This window comes from Notothenia coriiceps, unplaced genomic scaffold (assembly GCF_000735185.1).
Source record: "Notothenia coriiceps isolate Sejong01 unplaced genomic scaffold, NC01 NC01_scaffold00008231, whole genome shotgun sequence".
NCBI lineage: Eukaryota > Metazoa > Chordata > Actinopteri > Perciformes > Nototheniidae > Notothenia > Notothenia coriiceps.
Window position 1 is genome coordinate 535 of NW_011340932.1, and position 18,572 is coordinate 19,106.

Sequence of the window (18,572 nt, forward strand, 5' to 3'; positions counted from 1 at the left end):
GGAACATTTCAAACAATGAATATGGTAAATAGCAAGATAATAATACAAATAAGATAAACAACCTTTTGTAATTATGAATAACGTGGTGACAGATTTGTGTCAAAATGTGTTGAGGTTTGACCCCGGCATTACACATTTTTGTTGATCCTGACTTGAAGAAGCTATCATACCCTAACCTGTTAATGATTATACAGTATTCTGAAATGGTGCAATTTCAGACCATCATCTTTTGTTTAACCATAAATACTGTGAAAGTCTATAAAAGCTTTAAAAGCTAGTCACTGCAGTTTTGAGAAAACATGACTCAAACAGGAGTAAAGTGGTGTTTTTTTCAGCGGCGTAGTTATACACATTTGGTGCTCTAATAAGATTTTGGGTCAGCGGACGGTGTATTTAGGTCTCAAAATAAACCATGAGTGTCCCTGTCCTACTCTGCTTTCCTTTCATCTTCCTGTTTCTTCTCCATCCTTCTCCTCCTCCATCATTCCTCCTTTTGTCTACCTCCTTCTCCACACCTCGCCATTTTCCTTCTTTCCTCCTCTGCCCCACAGTCTCCTCCAGCGGGAGACATGGATGAATTATTCATGAGGGCAAACATAAATCCATATTTGAAGCAACTCACAGTGTTCAATAATTCATATGTAACCGTTTCAGCATAGCACGAGGTAGAGTAGGACAGAAATCCTTTGTTTATTAAAAATCATCCGTCTGCAATTCATCTTTTTTATTGCAGGTACTTTCGTCCAACAGTACAAAATATGTAAAGATATTCTGCAGTGATATCGACATATTTTATTTATGATTTCATGTTTCTGTAGTATGAAGGTCACCCTTGCAGATCTATTTGTTATTATTTATTTCTCTTATAATTAATGACTTGTCAAGTAAGATGTACTGAGTGTCCTACTGTCCTGTCTACAGTTTATTTATGTTTTTCAACTCAGTGATCTTTAGCTAATTTTAAAAACACAGCAGGTAAAATGTGCTGTGTCATTGCAAGTGTTCATGCTTGAAGATAAACATCAAACTCCACTTTCAGCGTTGTCTGTTCACTGTGGTTGCTTTTAAAGTATTTTTAGGACATTAAACTGTCTCAGTGCCTTTCCTGAATCGATAATAAAGCAGATGAAACAGGAGGGCAGTGCAGGGAAGGCTTGTGACTTTCTCAAAAAGGCTACATTTATGCATTTGAACATGTCCGCCTGCCCGTGGGTGTGCTGCGGAGATGCTCTGATTACGACTGTGTGCTAGCACGGGTGTGTTTGTTTTCCTGTGTGTGTGTGTGATCTCTATAAGGAGAGCTTCTGCTTTGATGTGTGGGTGTAATGATGTTGAGTTGGCTTTATCCAGACAGTCGGCGTCCTGTGTAAACACACACATGCCCGTCCTCATACACACACATACAAACACAAGTGTTGTTTTTATGTATGAGAAATATTTCCTTTTCTTTGATGATTCATGCTCTCTGCTGCTGTATCTCTCATTTGTTATACTGCCTGTGTGAATGGATATGTTTGCAGTAGGATGCAGTTGGCATCGTCTTGTTTTCTTCTCAGTTTGTGCTCATTAGCAGCTACATTTCCTTTCGATTTGTCCTTGAGCGAGACACTGAACTCCTACTGAAGCACTTAAACTCTCTTTAGAGCATGAGCTGACATGCCTATATTGAGAAATGGTTATTAGAAGGCCATTTTGCTTGTTAAAGCCCTTTCAAACAGGTCCACCTTCATGCTAATCTAATAACAGTTTAACAAGTTTCAATGGCCACTTTTACATTAAAGTCACTGCGATAGATCTTAAAATGTTATATATAATTATACTATTTTGGAATAAGTTATCTGAACTGGTTAACCTACAGTAAAGAAGTCATTTAGCTTAAGGTGAAACATGCAGAGGGAGAATTGTGTGTTATTCCTTTATTCTAAAACCACTGTAATAGATGTTAAAGGTCCCATGTCATGGCCATTTCTACTAATCATAATTCCGTTGTTGAGGTCTACTAGAATAGATTTACAGTGTTTAACAATGTTCCAAGATCACATTGGTTTCTCATACAGCATCTCTGTGTAATCACTCTATGTCCTAAACGGCTTGTTGGAGCTCCTGCCCCCCCCTCCCTGTGAGCCCAGTGTGCTCTGATTGGTCAGCTCGCCCACTATGTTCTGATGAGTCTACCAACGTTACAGCGGAACATCAGTGATTATGTGTTACAATGGCGTTAGCAACCAGAAAATGACACCAGTAATGACAAACAGATGAGAATGCTGCGTGGGGTCTGGGTGCTGCGTTGGAGGGACGTTGCAAGGAGCGGACAGTGTGAGCTGGCTTACTGGTGTGATTTCCTGGTTGCTGCGTGGGGTCGTCGTCCCGAAACCAGCCCAAGCACACACACACACACCCGCAGCCTCGCAACGTCCCGCCGTCTCAGATTGAGAAATCCTCGGAGCTGCAGCTGAGAAAAGATTGAGGTCCATTTGGACCAATTGGTCCATTTGGGTATGGTTACGTCACTGTACCCAGGAAGAAAAAAATAGAAAATGAAAAATGTCCAACGAGGCGTTCTGGGGCAGCACAGACAGGTATTTTCTGTGTTAGTTTTACTCGCTACAGGGTGCACTTTGAGGGTTTGTGACTCTGCAGACCGTTTACATGCAGACAAAGCTACATAACACACAAGGGGACGGGTAATAACCGGAAAAGCATGTCACGAGACCTTTAAATCTTTGTCTACGAAAACAGTTCGAAAAAAGTCAATTTTAACTTCCACTAATTTACTGCTTGAGCACTTAGGGACATTAAAATGTGCTCTCTAATATCTTTAAATGAGGAAACTGATGACGGTGATGGTCACGAGGGTCATAAATAAAGGCAGGTTATACATTCTAAAGCCTTGGAGAGATCCCCAAAATGGTGATCTTCATCTCTTTAATGCATTTGTTAAATCCTTGAACAAAATGTAATGTGACAGTGTATTCTTAACTTTTTAGATATTAAGTGAAGATTAAAAAGGTTGCTCATACATTCATGAATGGAGAGTTGTTTGTTTGCAGGACAAATGTAATATATTATTGTTGGTTTATTTTGTTATACCAACTTGTCACGATTTGTTTTTGGAATGTTGGAAACACAACCTAACTTCCTTTCTTCAGTTTGGCTGCTGCTAACCGTTAGCAGCTAACATGAAGTATTTACATTTTCCTCTTGTATTTGGTTCACAGGATGGGTTCACTCCTCTGGCAGTGGCGTTGCAGCAAGGCCACGAGCAGGTGGTTTCCCTGCTGCTGGAGAACGACACTAAAGGGAAAGTTCGCCTCCCCGCGCTACACATCGCTGCAAGGAAGGACGACACCAAGGCCGCCGCGCTACTCCTCCAGAACGACCACAACGCTGACGTCGAGTCCAAGGTACGCTCTCCGCACGATATACAGGACCACAAATCATCTACTCTCACAGAGGAAGTGATTGTTTATTATTTTAGATTTATTTGATTGTTATATTTTGATTGGACCTGCAAGTTAGCCACGTGCTGCAGTTTTACTACATTTCTTAAAGAATTTTGGGCAATAAGTGAGTTTTGAAATACGACATAACATGTTCATTAATGAGCTTTAAAGGTGATTGTAGTTAGGTTTTTAACCTTTAGACTGAGCCACGCGAACTGTTTCTCTCTGTTTACAGTCTTTGTGCTAAGCTAAGTTAGCTAACATTCAATATTCACTCCAAAGTATCCTAGAATTTAAGAACTGAACAAACAACACATTTAATATTATATAGGCCTATGGCAGTGAATTTACTCATGGCATCATGGGGAATAAAGAAGGAGGAATACTTTTTTTGCTCTTCTGTTATTAAAATTGAATCGAATGTGATTTTTTTGTTGGTTCCAATAATGAAAGCATTTAAGTCCTGAACATGTTTTCTCCGGAAAAAAGTATTTAAATCTGTAACAATATACAGTAACTAAACTATAAAGAAAAGTACAGTATTCATTTATATTAGAGGAATACATTTGTGTCACCTACAGACTCTTTACAGGTCCCATGTCATGGCCATTTCTACTGATCATAATTCCATTGTTGAGGTCTACTAGAATAGATTTAAATTGTGCAATTTTCCAAACTCACATTGGTTTCTCATACAGCATCTCTGTATCGTATGTGTATTCACTCTCTGTCCTTAACGGTTTGTTGGAGCTCCTGCCCCCCCCTCCCTATGAGCCCACTGTGCTCTGATTGGTCAGCTCGCCCACTCTGTTCTGTTGAGTCCATCACCGTTACAGCGAAACATCAGTGATTATGTGTTACAATGGCGTTTGATAGCAACCAGAAAATGACACCAGTAATGACAAACCGATGAGAATGCTGCGTGGGGTCTGGGTGCCGTGTTGGAGGGACGTTGCGCGGCTCGCTGCTGCGAGGAGCGGACAGTGTGAGCTGGGTTCATTTCCTGGTTGCTGCGTGGGATCTGCGAGACAGCGAGACATCACGAATGGACGCGGGAAGGGGGGGTTGCTGATGGGGCTGCAGCACCCCCATCTGCGAGGCTCGACTAGCACCCGCACACAAAAAAAAGCATGACATGGGACCTTTAAGGGAGAGTCTCAGTCCATCATCCAGTTGTGTGTACCTCGGTTTGGTTGCCTTTTAGTCCTTTTCATCACTCCCAACATTTTCTCATGTGTCCATCCTATGCTTGATGAAGCCGTGGTGCTGGTGTTGTAGTTGTTGTGGTGCACTAACCACCCCATTCTCTCCTCCTCCTCCTCCTCCTCCTCCTCCTCCTCCTATTCGTTTCCTATTGTTACCCTACCGCTTCCCTTCTAGATGATGGTGAATAGAGCAACAGAGGTACATCTTCTCTTGTCTTCTTCTCTCCTTCCTCTCCTTTCAGTGTTCACTCATGGTCACCATTGCAAAGCCTTCTGTCTGCTAGCATGCACCGTAAATGCTGGCATGAAGCTTTCGCTGCTGACAATGTCTCACCTGTGCACCTGCTTTTTTTTAAAATCTGCATCGCATTTTTGACTTTGCTCTATGTGCATCCAGTGGCTTGCAGCTTTTTAGCAGAGTTTTAATAAATGCCATTAGATATACCTTTATATATACTATATATATATATATACATAGAGCTTTTGGAAACATTTCACTTATGAGCCGATCAAGCCGAATTTGATCAATACAACAGCAGTCCTGTTGGGGTTCTGCACTTTGATGTACTTGCTTACATTTTTAACATGAAATATTGTTTTCTCCTCCTTTATTTCACGAAAATCAGTTTTCATTGACACAAAAGAGATAAGGAATGAAATCTCTAATGAAAACAAAGAACTGGTTCTTAATGTATGGTATGCTTACGGTAGTTATTCTTGTCCAATGCAAAAAAAGCCTCATTTCCATTGAAATCGATTGAAGCATTGAATCAGTCTTTTTTAACATGAAAAAGGCAGCAGTGAACACTTTGCTGCAATTTTTGTTCACAGACATGCTAAAGGTATGAAGGCCTAAATATGAAGCCTGCTCAGGCTTTAGGGAATGGTTTGATATTTTGGGAAATGCTCTTTATTTGCTATTTTGCAGAGTATGATGAGAAGATTGACATCACTCTTATATTTGTGTGGTAAATGAGAAGCTAAAGGCAGCAGCTTAGTCTAGCATTACAACTTGAACATGATATATCATTTGTTTGATCCATAACAAATGTAATTGGAAAATAGATGTCCTGGGAGTCTCCCCCTAGCTGTAACCAGACTGAATCCTAAGCTAACTGGCTGCTGGCTTTAGCTTCATATCTTCCATACAGACATGGGAATGATATTGATATTTCTGTCCAACTCATGCATTAACAAGAATAAGAGTATTTGCCTGATATGACACTGTTCTTTTTAGGTCTTAAGAGAATAATTAGCATATTGCAATATTGAATTTTCAACGATGAAAAAGTTATTTTTCGTCTGTGGTCCGGCCAGAAAATGACTTGCATGTGTTGCTCAAGATCATTAAACCATCACTCTCTAGGTTTTTATCCTCTTTACCGTAAATGGCTAATTACATGTGTTTAGCAGTTATAATTACATTTGTCACAGAGTTGATGTTTTTGTTCTTTCCCCCCGTTACCTTTTTCCGCCCACAGAAGAACCTTTCTGTAATGTGATCCTACTCCAGTTACAATTACACATCTATTAAGTGCTTTTGCTCTCACACTGCTTAAGACATTGTGTAGACTGTATTGCTTTTGTCTGAATTAAGTTAAATGAAATGTCAGTGCTTTATACCATCGAAGGCTCTCATTTAGCTGCCAATGAGAGGACAAACTGTAGGGCTGAAGTAAAAGCAATGGGTTCAGTTGAACTGCATGCCAATAGATTTAATTAAATTGCATTTTTTTTTTTACAAATGTGACATTATGCTGACTGTCCTTTGAAAAAAATGCTTAACTGTCACTGTGCCCAGAAAGCAGTTTAGTCAGCTTTCTATAAAGTAGCTTCTTGGTTTAATTTTGTTATAGCATGTTGACCTTTCCTATTTGTTGCTTTGGAAATGGAAGTGATTTATTAAGTCTGAAAAAGATCTGAACAAATTAATGATTTTGGATGAGTATTTTGAACCCATTTACATGAATTAAGCAGGTTTATGACCCATTTAAAGGTTTCTTTAGGTCAAGCCTTCCAACAAATACTTCCTTCAAAGCATCCTTTTTAGAACAACATACCGTACTTCCTATTAAATCAATATTGTCTTTGATTAATGCAGAAGCACGATTAACTGCATGTCAAGATTTGCAAGATTCTTTTCTGTTGTTGAAGGAATCGAGACAAATCCTAAATAGACATTTTAATAATTGCCTTTGCATGTTTTTTATTTGACATGAGCTCAATGTGCTATGTTTGAATATAATTGTGGTTCTATCCACTACACAGCTGACCTATGTCGCTGCAACTATCACTCAAGAAAAGTAGAAGAGTATTTCTAATAAGATGTGAACCCACGACTGAGAGCATGTTTGACTTCTGCTCAACCTTCGTCTGCTCTATTAGCCTGCTTTTGGCCAAGCTGCTATTTAATATCTCGTTATGCTTTGCTCGCAGCTCATTGAGAGAGTTATGTTTGTATTCCTTTATTCTCTCTTTTAATTTAATGTGTCTATCTTTCTGTCTCTCGTCCCCCTCAGAGCGGTTTCACTCCTCTCCATATTGCGGCTCACTACGGCAATATCAACGTAGCAACACTCCTGATGAACAGAGGGGCAGCTGTGGACTTCAAGGCAAGGGTAGGTACTTTGCTTCAAAGAAGGCAAACACACACACACATATTCACACACCTTTTGAAGTCAGGGCTTCTGCAAACACTCACTGTACGACTCTCATATGAGAGGGCGGGACGATGTGTGTGCAGGAATCTAACACGTACACACGTAATCCTGCAGCTGTGCCTGTCACTCTGCTGGAGAACATATATGAGATGTCAGTCTGCTATAGGATCCTACAGACAGGAGCAAAGGATGCTGGGTGTATGGCTGTTTGAGACTGAGTATGTCCCAAATACTGTAAGCAGGGGTAGAAGAAGATGTTTAACTTATTTAGAATTAACTTCTTAATACTTAGTCCTCATTTTTGATGTTATTTAAGTGAATGTACTGAATATAAAGTTTAGAATAAAATCCAGCCTGTCCTTTTAGATTGACTCCTGACTGATTTTGGAACAGACTGTTCAACATAGAAGCAAGATGCACCACAGATTTAAATGTGTTTGTAAATCCTTTGGGGTTGTTGTGTGTCTCTTTGAAGTTGTGATGCCTCTCTTTGAGGTTTGTGTCTCTTTGTTGTTATTTTTGTGTCTTTTTGTAGTTGTTTTGAGTCTCTTTGAAGTTTTTTTGTGTCTCTATGTAGTTATTCTTTTGCCCTTTTTCAGTCTTGTTTGTGTCTACTTGCAGATTTCTTTTTGTGGCCTTTTTGTATTAGTTTTATGTTAAAATTATAGGCCAAGGTTAACTCCTGACACTTTGGACGCCAGTTCCTGTTACCTGTTGGCCTGTAGCCTTTTTCAGAAATCTATCCATGCATTTATTGTAGAAAATGTCAAATCATTTAGGTTATTTTATATTTGTGTGACCTTATTTAAAAGACATTCTTGCAAACATCACTGTGTATCAGTCTGTTTTCAAACAAATATGAGGATACAATTGTACCACGTACAATAATACAGTGCAGAAGAGTGTCTTATTGAAACCTCCCCCTCCTCTTTACCCCTATAGAAAAAACTAGAATGTTAAAACCACTTTGAGGCTAAAGCTGCTTGACTGATAATGTTCCCCTAGAGGGGGATATTTATCTAGTTGCCTCCTACACTGGCCGTTTCTCAATGTTGAGTAAAGCTGCTCCAGAGACACTATTTCAAGTATACTACATAATCGAGTGGCGCCGAATCACTGTTTAAATGCCCAGCATACATGTGCTACCAAGCAAGTCTCCTCGACATTGAGAAATGGCCACTGTCACATAGAGCCCTTTTTTGTTGAGTAGGCACATTTTAGACAAGGGAGATGTATTAAAATGCTGGAGACACGGAGACAGGCTGTCTGGAATGTGTTGGAAGGTTTCATTTTCAGTTAAAATTTGTTTGGAAGCCCATTGAATGCACAATGTCATTATTCATTTTTAAGTTACTTGACATTATGTGAGCAAAAACAAAGTTAGGACATTTAGTGTAGTGTTACTATTGTTATTTATCCTTTCTCTTAAAACAAATATGACTTGAAATGGGTGATACATTTCTGTGTCTTCTTGTCTTTGTGGCTGAATAAGGAAATTATGCTTTTTCTTTCTCAGAATGACATAACACCACTGCACGTAGCATCCAAACGTGGGAACGGCAACATGGTGCGACTGCTGCTGGAGAGAGGGTCCAAGATAGATGCACGAACCAAGGTAAAAACGCATCAAAAATCTACATTTTTTTTACTGACGTAAATATTTGTTAGGTCTCCATCAACTCAGCAATACACTTCTATAAACTTAGCGACCAGCAAAAGACAGATACAATAAAAAATATTTAAACTTAAAAGCCCCTTGCGTCTTAATCAATTCACATCTTTGAACAAAAGAAAAAGTATTTCAAGGGCCCGAGCTTTGTCCATTTATCCTCCAATACAATAGTAGTCATACAGTATTATATCATCATCTACAGCAAGTCAAACGGTGGGTCCCCCTTTTGTTTTGATAAGGGATTCTACCAAGCTATAGAACACCATATCATTCTTCTAATTCAATATCACCCAAAAACCTCCTACAGTGGTTTGGAAGTGACCTGCAGTGCATTAGCCCGTGCATTGAAGGCTTTATTGCATTGCTTAGGGACACTGTTAATAATAGTATGAAGTGAACTGTGCCTGTGCTGTTTGTTTCTCCCAGGACGGTCTGACTCCTCTCCACTGTGGAGCCAGGAGTGGCCATGAGCAGGTGGTGGAGATGCTGCTGGACAGAGGAGCTCCAATACTATCCAAGACAAAGGTACACCTCCAACCTTTGTGTGTCTCTTTATTTCTCACCTGTTTTTATGACTCTACTTACTGTTTCAATTTCACTCTGGCTCATCTACTCTGACAAACCCTCTTACACAGTGACGAATTACTAAATGGTGAAGAAATTACGAAAGAACTAGCAGAAATGCTAACACCACTCTATTTCGTTGTAGTTCGTTGAGGTGGAGCCATTTTCTAAGAATTAACTAATGATTATTTCCATAAATTCACCTGCATCTTATTTCCATTATTATTCAATCAAAGGTTTGGTTTGGAGAAATTCTGAAATTAGTAAAAACTACAATCATAAATTCTCAGAAATCATATTGACACCATCAAAATGCTTTATCCAACCCGTAGTACAATATTCCCAATACTTAGTAATACAAGGAAAAATGCTTTGGTTACACATTTGTGAAGCCAGAACCATGATGTGTTTTTGCATGAAAAATGATTAATATCAATAATAATAAATAGTTGTTGATTGGTGGTCTATTAATGGTACATATAATTTGTACTTGATTAACTGTACTAAATGTCATTCCACAACTGATGTAAACTACAGCTTTATTAACTGGTGACCCTATTCCCTACAGAACGGTTTGTCTCCGCTCCACATGGCAACCCAGGGCGACCACCTGAACTGCGTCCAGCTGCTGCTGCACCACGAGGTGCCTGTGGATGACGTGACCAACGACTATCTGACAGCGCTGCACGTGGCGGCACACTGCGGACACTACAAGGTGGCAAAGGTGATCGTGGACAAGAAGGCCAACCCCAACGCCAAGGCTCTGGTGAGGATACAATGATTTAAGACCGGAGACGGTTGACGCTCTCGAGCTTTGGAAATCATCTCAACAATAGTTAATTATCAAGTCTGGATTTGTTTGGGGGAACAGAACGTTTCAGGAAAATAGACAGAAACAGAGAAGCGGTAAGATGGTGGGATGATAGACAGATCTTGCCCCCATTTCTCAAAAGGGTTACCAACCTATCAACTGTATGTATCATGTAGGTCAGTGGTTCTCAACTGGTGGATCGCGGACCCGTTTCGAGTGGGCCGCAGATGTGTGAGTGAAGAAAAAATAAATAGAATTCTTTCTTTTAAATCTTTTTTTTTTAAAAGTCAAACTTTTATTTTGAAGGCCCGATTTTCTAACGCTTTGCATGCAGAGTAGGCGTTGGACTGGAAGTACCGGAGACCATAAACGGTTTTGAAAACTTCTGTCACGTAGTGATCATCTTCTCAATAAAACATCTTTGCTGATGTTTTTTCGAGTCTTCTGGCCAATCAGAATCAAGATTGTTGCCTGAAGTCCCCAAAGAGAAAAACTTTGCGGTATGACTATTCTTTATACATCCATGGGTACATCTTCAGATAAAAATGAACACATAAGGAAATATGACCCCTGGTTTGATGATAGACAGGTCACAGAACAATGGGAGCTATTTACCCTTACCCACAATTTAAAGTAATTCACACAGACTCTCTCCTCTTTACTCTTCTCTCTGTGAGGAGCAGCAAGCTGTTAGAACAAAGTGAAAAACAAACAATGGCATCAAATATTAGTAATATGTCGGGTAGTAATAGATGTATTTATTTTCTTCTCAGAGTGTACCAGAATGCGCAGTTTATATGTTAGTATTTCTAAAAATCTCCTGGGGGAGAATCCCCCCAGACCCCCTACTGGGGTTGGGTTTTCAGCATGTGGGCCTTTTTATGTTATACAGTTCAGCTTTGATTCCATCATCTCATTAAACCTTTTTTAAAAGCATACTTTAGTTATGAATATACATGAATATTGTATGCTGAAAAGCGTATATATTACAGCACAATTTGTTGTTGAATAGATTTGAGTGGTTCAACATTTCGGGGCGCGATTTATTGACAAAGGAAAAAGTGGGTCCCAAGGCCTGACCAGTTGAGAACCACTGATGTAGATGATGTCACTGGGAGGTAGCCATTGGTTTGTGGACTGCCTTTCAAAGTCTTGAGTTTTTCAATCTGACTGTCACCATCTTGGTTATTGGCCATTGCCATCTAGCAAACAGAAGTATCATGACAGACTGGAGCTACAGTCGAATACACCAAATAAACTTCCAATGGGTTGAAGTTGTCAGACTAAAAAAGACCCAAACCGTAAAACGCTATATTGGTGACACTTCAACAAGGTACATCAAACCATACACTGCTTTATTTTCTATTTGCTCTAAATGGGAATATAATTCTCAGAAGGATCTTTATGCTTTATTGAAAAAGATTGACACTAGTGTTTAAGACTATAAACTGGTCGATGAAAAGTATATTAAGTGAATTAATCAAGTTAAAAATAGGGTAATTTTTTCATCCGACTTCTTGTTTTCTTTTTACCTCCTGCTGGCTATTAGAAAGAATGCAAGTTAGGGCACTTTGATTTAAGCTTAAATAACACATTTATTACAGCAACCTCAGGGATCCTATATGAATATTATAGACATGTTGTGAAAAAGTGATATGCACAAACAGGTTTTTAGAGAGGAAAGAATGAAGAAAAATCAAAGTATAAAATAGATTAAAGCAGCAGTGTTGCTCCAGGTTGTGGTAGTGGCAGCCTTTTAGTGGCTCGAGGATTTCATCTCCCAAAATATCCTCCCTCTTTTTTAAGTCTTTCATTTCCTCTCTCCCTCCTTTCTTTCCTTTCTTCCTCACCTCCCCCATTATCTCAACTATTTGTCTGTTTATAACAAAAAGAGAGTAATAAGAGACTTTAATGGAGAAGAAAAGACACGTGAAGGAAATGAATGAAGGAAGTAAACAAGTTAAGCAAGACTAAAAAGACACTTATACTCTGTTGGTGTAAGACAACCATCTCTGTGCTGTAATGGGAGAAGTCTGGGTGTGGTTAGAGCACTGGGACTTTATAGTTAGAGAGAATGAGACGGAAAAAAAGGACACAGAGGAAAATGAAGTCATAGGATTGAGCCAGAAACCTCAAAGTGAAGCGAGGGGGAGGGAGGGAGGGGGCACAGTGTACAACGTTGGCAAGAGAGGAGTAAGTTGTACATAAAAGTATCTATTTCAGTGCAGCATACTCTTTCTTTTTTTACAGCTTAAAATCCAGTTAATTATTTCCACACATGCTTGTGTAGCTTATATGCAGACAAGTGAAGAAGAAGAAAAAAGGGAAAGAAAGAGGGGGAACAAGCAAAGGAAGTCCCGCTTTGTACTGTACGTTCCACTCGGTGTTCCACACTTATCTTCCACCAGCTCAGCAAAACCTGCATGGGAACCCACACAAACTGTTTTTGGACTATTTTTAAACTTAACATGTTTATATTTGTTATTAAATTCCTGTGTTTTTTAGAATGGTTTCACCCCCCTGCACATTGCCTGTAAGAAAAACAGAGTCAAGGTGATGGAGCTACTTCTGAAGCATGGAGCGTCGATACAGGCAGTCACTGAGGTACGTGTGAGTGTGTGTGTGTAGTGTCATTGAAACACAATGACATCAGTGTTTTTTTTGTAATCTGTTTTTAGTTATAGAATCATGTTAAGTACATGTGTCTCCACAGGTGTAACGTAACCAAGTATACTTGCTGCATTTAAGTACATCATACTAAATAGTATACTATGTAGATTATACTCAAACACATTACTACTCTATACTCTGAAACTGTGTCTTCTATTTAACATTGCTGCTTGATTTTAGAACAGCAAAGCCAAATTCTGTTGTTATTTCCATTCATTTCTCCCTTGCTCTGTGTGTTTCTTCACTCTACAGTCCGGTTTGACTCCAATCCATGTTGCAGCGTTTATGGGACACGACAACATCGTGCACCAGCTGATCAACCACGGGGCTTCACCAAACACAAGCAATGTGGCAAGTTCTTCCTTCTTCTTTTATCCTTCATTGTCCTCCCAATTGCCATATGTACAGTCTATTGATAGGAGCTATATTTAATACGGAGCCTCATAAATCATTTCAGCTCATTGTGTATCTATCAGACTTTTCTGTTCGGGTTCAAATGTTAGGTTCACGGTTGTTTTCATCATGATTTACCTAAAAGCTCAACAGCAGTTACAGGCTGAACTGGTGAACATAGTAGAGTATTTAGCTGCAAATGAGTGGGTGGAGACCAAACATAGAGCTAAAATAGAGTGCGAAAATGTCCTACATTTGTCCAGTGGCCACAATCACTGCTTCAAATGACTGATGATAACTTTTGACACTCAAAAAGGGATGATATGCGTACGTGAAAACTGAAATGAAAAGTTAAAACAATATATTGCATTGTTCCCCTGGACCCTTGAGATTCTACAATGTTTGGTAATTTGAGGCCTGGAAAGTGATTTAATTTATATATTTTGTTCGACAATAGAGACTGCTCATTCCTGGAAGTGCAATTAAACCTTTATAAATGTATACAATACTTCAACAAGCATTAACAACAGAAAAGCAATATTTCAATATGCTCTTTTCTCATCCACTGCTGCTGTGTTTTACAGTAGCAGAGCATGCTAATTAGGATAAAAAACAAAACCGTATGAAGTCTAACTGTTTATCGTGTCTCAAACTATGCCATGTTGCATCCTTGAACTTAAAGGTGACCTATCATGCAAAATGCACTTTTGTACGTCTTTTATACATGAATATGTGTCCCCGGTGTTCCAGGGAACTCACCAAGTGTCAGAAAACATAACCCTCTCTATTTTCCTCCATACCCAAATCTCTTAAAAAGGGGCTGCAACGGATCTGATACAGACTGATCCAGATTTGAACACTTCTATGACGTCACAGAAGTGGCGCTATGGCTATTCGGCCAACTCAACCAATCAGGAGGAGACAACCACAGGCATTGCCATTCGAAAGCGCTGGAGACGCTGTAGTACATATGCCAGGCCTGTAGATGGTGCTGTTCTCACAAAATCAGCCCATGAAAAGACAGTGTTAAATTGAGCGAAATGAGGAATGGCTAAAATCCATGATCTGTTTGGTATCTTGAAAAATAAAAAGTATAAATATACCTTATATAGGTATGGTCCTACACTATATTATTCAAATATAGCATGATAGGTCCACTTTAAGGGAATTGTACCTGGAAAGTCCTTGGCTTGGGATCCCTGATAATGAAACATAGAAAGCACAGTCATTGGAACAGACAACGGAGAAAAGCTGTGTACTTCAGGAGGGAGGAGAGGAAGTCTATTAATGCCATGTGTATGTAACCAGAGGACCTCTCATTCTCATCTACTCTATAAACACTTTTTGATGTGAGCTGGAAACTCTAACTACCGACCCTGTTGACTAATTGAAAGAACAAAAGAGAAACAGAAGAGAAGGACATAGGTAGAGGAAGAGTTGAAAGAGACAAAGTGGGTAATGAGCAAACAGAGAGGGGAAAGAGTTCTGCACGCTCAACTCTTCAACCCCAAGAATTTGGTCGCCCACGCCGTGTCTGTGGCCAGGTTACCGTAGAAACGGAGCATTATGGGACGTCATTATGGAGGGTTGGGTGTGGAGAGGAAGGGGGCTCTCTCTCTCCCTCTTTCTGCCTCCCATCTTAACATAAGGAGAGTTTTTATGGATTAGAATATTCAAACTTGGGAATAACTATCATTTCCTTTTTTTCTTGTGTGTGTTGCAGAGGGGGGAGACAGCGCTCCACATGGCAGCGAGGGCCGGACAGTCTAATGTGGTCAAATATCTGATCCAGAATGGAGCACGGGTCGATGCCAAGGCCAAGGTAGTACTCATGTGACTTCAGAAAACAAATGTCCCTTTTAAACAAAATGTAGTTTTGATGAGCTTTACTAACTGTTTCCATACTTTAGTCTTCCGCTCCTCTGCGTTTTAGAGGCACATTGTAGTTTTTCCTTTATTTGACCTTTTATGTTAATCAATATTATAGGCTAGAGACCTTCTTTTTTAATAAAGGGCTGGTTTCAGGCTGCCCTTAAACGTCCTCCTGGGTCCTACATGTTATGTTACTTTGTTATTGTATTTCATTTTATTTGACTCAATTTATTTGTATTTTACATTCTATCCTCTAATGTTATTATAGTCCTGTATACATTTTATCTTTTTAATTAGCCATTCTCGTTTGTTGATCTGTAAAGCCAACTAACACATTGTGTTTGTTGTCACCAGGACGACCAGACACCGCTGCACATCTCAAGCCGTCTTGGTAAGCCAGACATCGTCCACCAGCTGCTGACAAACGGAGCTTTCCCAGATGCCATCACCAGCTCTGGATACACTCCGTTACACCTGGCTGCCAGGGAGGGACACAGAGACATCGCTACAGCGCTGCTGGACCAAGGAGCCAGTCTGGGAATCATTACCAAGGTAAGTCTGATTTGTGGGGATGCATACGTCTTGGATATTGGTTATTTTGATAGGTTGATAAGAAGTTACATGACCAAGTTACATTGATTTGCTCAAAGAAGTAGACCAAGAGGATTACTGTTACCTCTACTCACATACTGTACAAGGACACACTGACAAGACACATGCTGGTCCAAACAGAAACTTGGATTGAAGACCATAGGTTTTAGTTGACTTTCTGCCACTAAGTGAGTGTCAAAGTAACTTTTCCAGAGCTTAAAAAGCCTTTGTGCATCATTAATTTCCTTACATCCATTTAAACCGCAACAGAGCACATGATGGCCACAGTTTTGACTTTTTTGATCACAATTGGAGGTTTGTGATGGTCAAAGTTTCTTAAGGGTACAATATGTACATTTTCTGCATTAAAGTTTCTTCTATGACTAGACAGACATATTTTACAATTTTGTTACGGTTGTAAACTGACACTGAAATTTGAAACGTTTCCAACAATTTATAAATTTAGATACATCTTTGATTCTTTTTGTCACCTTTAATGGTTGGTTGTCTGTATCGTTGTCCAGTTTTAAGACACTTTTACATCATCAGAAATCTGGATGTTAAGCTATCAGAAAAGCTAATAAAAAACACTCAAAATAGAAAAAAATAAATAACTGAAAAGTAAAATAAATACATGTTGACAGTGAAAGATAATATCTGTAGACTAACAAATAAACGCAATGAAGGGCATTCAATGGGAGAAGCGGAGCCGGAATGCAAATGGGGAGAACAACAGCCCAAGCTACTTTATCACTGCTTCTTTTTTTATTGTTATGATACAAACACCCCTAGTGGCGGAAATATAATATTATGATATTCAGGGTCTTTAAACTAGGAAGGCTGGATTCTGTCAAGTCCCATTAACGATGTGTCACCTCGTTCAACATGCCCATGTGAACACTCACACAGAGCCAGTTCTATCTGGACAGAGTGTGTTCATGGATCCGCATTGCCTCATGGCCCAGGAATCTGATGTAACACTCGTTTCCACACCCTGGGCCCTTATTCAGTTTCATCATTTTCAAGCACCAAATAATCAGTTCCTCATGTAATGTCATGACATAACCTTGCAAATGACTCAATTATAAGTAATCAAACCCATATGGCTCAGTGGCTATTAACTGAAGTGTTTTAACAACAATTGTAAAAATTGGATCAGAGTTTGTGATACATTTGGTTTAATATTCTTGTCATGTCGTTGTGTCTCTGCAGAAGGGCTTCACTCCGTTGCATGTGGCTGCAAAGTACGGCAAGATCGAAGTCGCCAACCTGCTGCTGCAGAAAAACGCTCCGGCTGATGCTGCTGGGAAGGTAACGCATTTTGAAGCACTGGTATGAGAGAGAATGATGCTTTAAGAGCACAAAAAGAGCTCCCACATAAAAAAATACCTACAGTAAATATGTTTTATAATATTATGCAACTCACATGTGTATAAATTAGCTGCCTTCATGTTTGTTTTGTAGCTCCACTCAAAGCTTTCACATTTTTCTCCTCATCACTGCACAATATTGTATGTTTATCACGTTCTAACAATCTTTGTGTGTGTACGCTCAGAGTGGACTAACTCCACTGCATGTGGCAGCACACTATGATAACCAGAAGGTGGCGCTGCTCTTGCTCAACCAGGGAGCTTCACCACACGCCGCTGCAAAGGTAAGAGCCAGTCAAAGTGCGCCACATTGAATGTTCATTAATGCATTGATGCACCAAAACCACTCTCTCACTCTCTTTGGCTCTGGATGAAAGCAGGCTGACCTAGTTTCAGTCGCCCACATGCAATTACACCATGCACTATAGCTGAGCGTTGCATTGTGATTGGCTGTCTGGAATCCCCTCTTCACTCTAACAGCATCCATCCAGAGAGGACTGCCACTGAAATTAGCTAGGCCCCAATCACTTTTACGCACATAGCCAAGGTTCTCAGGCAATCCCTGGACATACAATGACGTTAGTGATTATTTTATTAGACACCAGGGCCGTTTCTAGCTTTTTGGGGGCCCTATACAAGATGCTGTTTGGGGGGGGGGGATTCCGAAGCCTTTAAGATGATCTGTGGAGATGAATCAATCTGTTACACTTTAATATGAAAACAGGCTAATTTCACGAAAACCAAGCAATTGAATATTACAAAAAATGATATTAAAAAGGTAAACAATAAGGCTCCTCTGTCAATAAATGCAAGAGATGCAGCATTTTCTCAACAATGTTTAATTTACATTTTTCATCTTCCTCAGACGTCACTCATTGGCTGACAGCCCAACAATGATTTGGACTTTATTACCCCAAAAACACAAGCCACAGCTTTGCTATCATTGCAGTTTAGTCGTGTTTATATCCTACATTGGATGTGTAAGCATATAATGCTTCAGCGAACACAGGAGGGGGCTTGACTGTCTACAAATAAAGACGGCTCATTTTAATTCTCCCCAAATACAGGACTGTCTCAGAAAATTAGAATATTGTGATAAAGTTCTTTATTTTCTGTAATGCATTAAAAAACAAAAATGTCATACATTCTGGATTCATTACAAATCAACTGAAATATTGCAAGCCTTTTATTATTTTAATATTGCTGATTATGGCATACAGCTTAAGAAAACTCAAAAATCCTATCTCAAAAAATTAGAATAGTTCCTCAGACCAAGTAAAAAAAAGATTTATAACAGCAAAACACAATCAAACATTTGAAA

General features: G+C 39.5%; 1 protein-coding gene across 1 annotated transcript in view; it reads left to right on the forward strand.

Annotated features, from left to right (window-relative positions):
* Positions 1–3,218: 3,218 nt before the first annotated feature.
* LOC104944495 (ankyrin-3-like) overlaps positions 3,219–18,572 on the forward strand; it is a gene marked incomplete at its 5' end in the record, with an annotated part of 39,479 nt that continues 24,125 nt past the window's right edge. Inside the window, 12 exons of the mRNA XM_010770036.1 lie at positions 3,219–3,404; positions 4,824–4,847; positions 7,168–7,266; positions 8,825–8,923; positions 9,407–9,505; positions 10,113–10,310; positions 12,861–12,959; positions 13,278–13,376; positions 15,142–15,240; positions 15,645–15,842; positions 17,094–17,192; positions 17,437–17,535. Of these exons, the coding sequence (XP_010768338.1) occupies positions 3,219–3,404; positions 4,824–4,847; positions 7,168–7,266; positions 8,825–8,923; positions 9,407–9,505; positions 10,113–10,310; positions 12,861–12,959; positions 13,278–13,376; positions 15,142–15,240; positions 15,645–15,842; positions 17,094–17,192; positions 17,437–17,535 (1,398 nt within the window). The remainder of the gene's footprint in view (positions 3,405–4,823; positions 4,848–7,167; positions 7,267–8,824; positions 8,924–9,406; positions 9,506–10,112; positions 10,311–12,860; positions 12,960–13,277; positions 13,377–15,141; positions 15,241–15,644; positions 15,843–17,093; positions 17,193–17,436; positions 17,536–18,572) is intronic.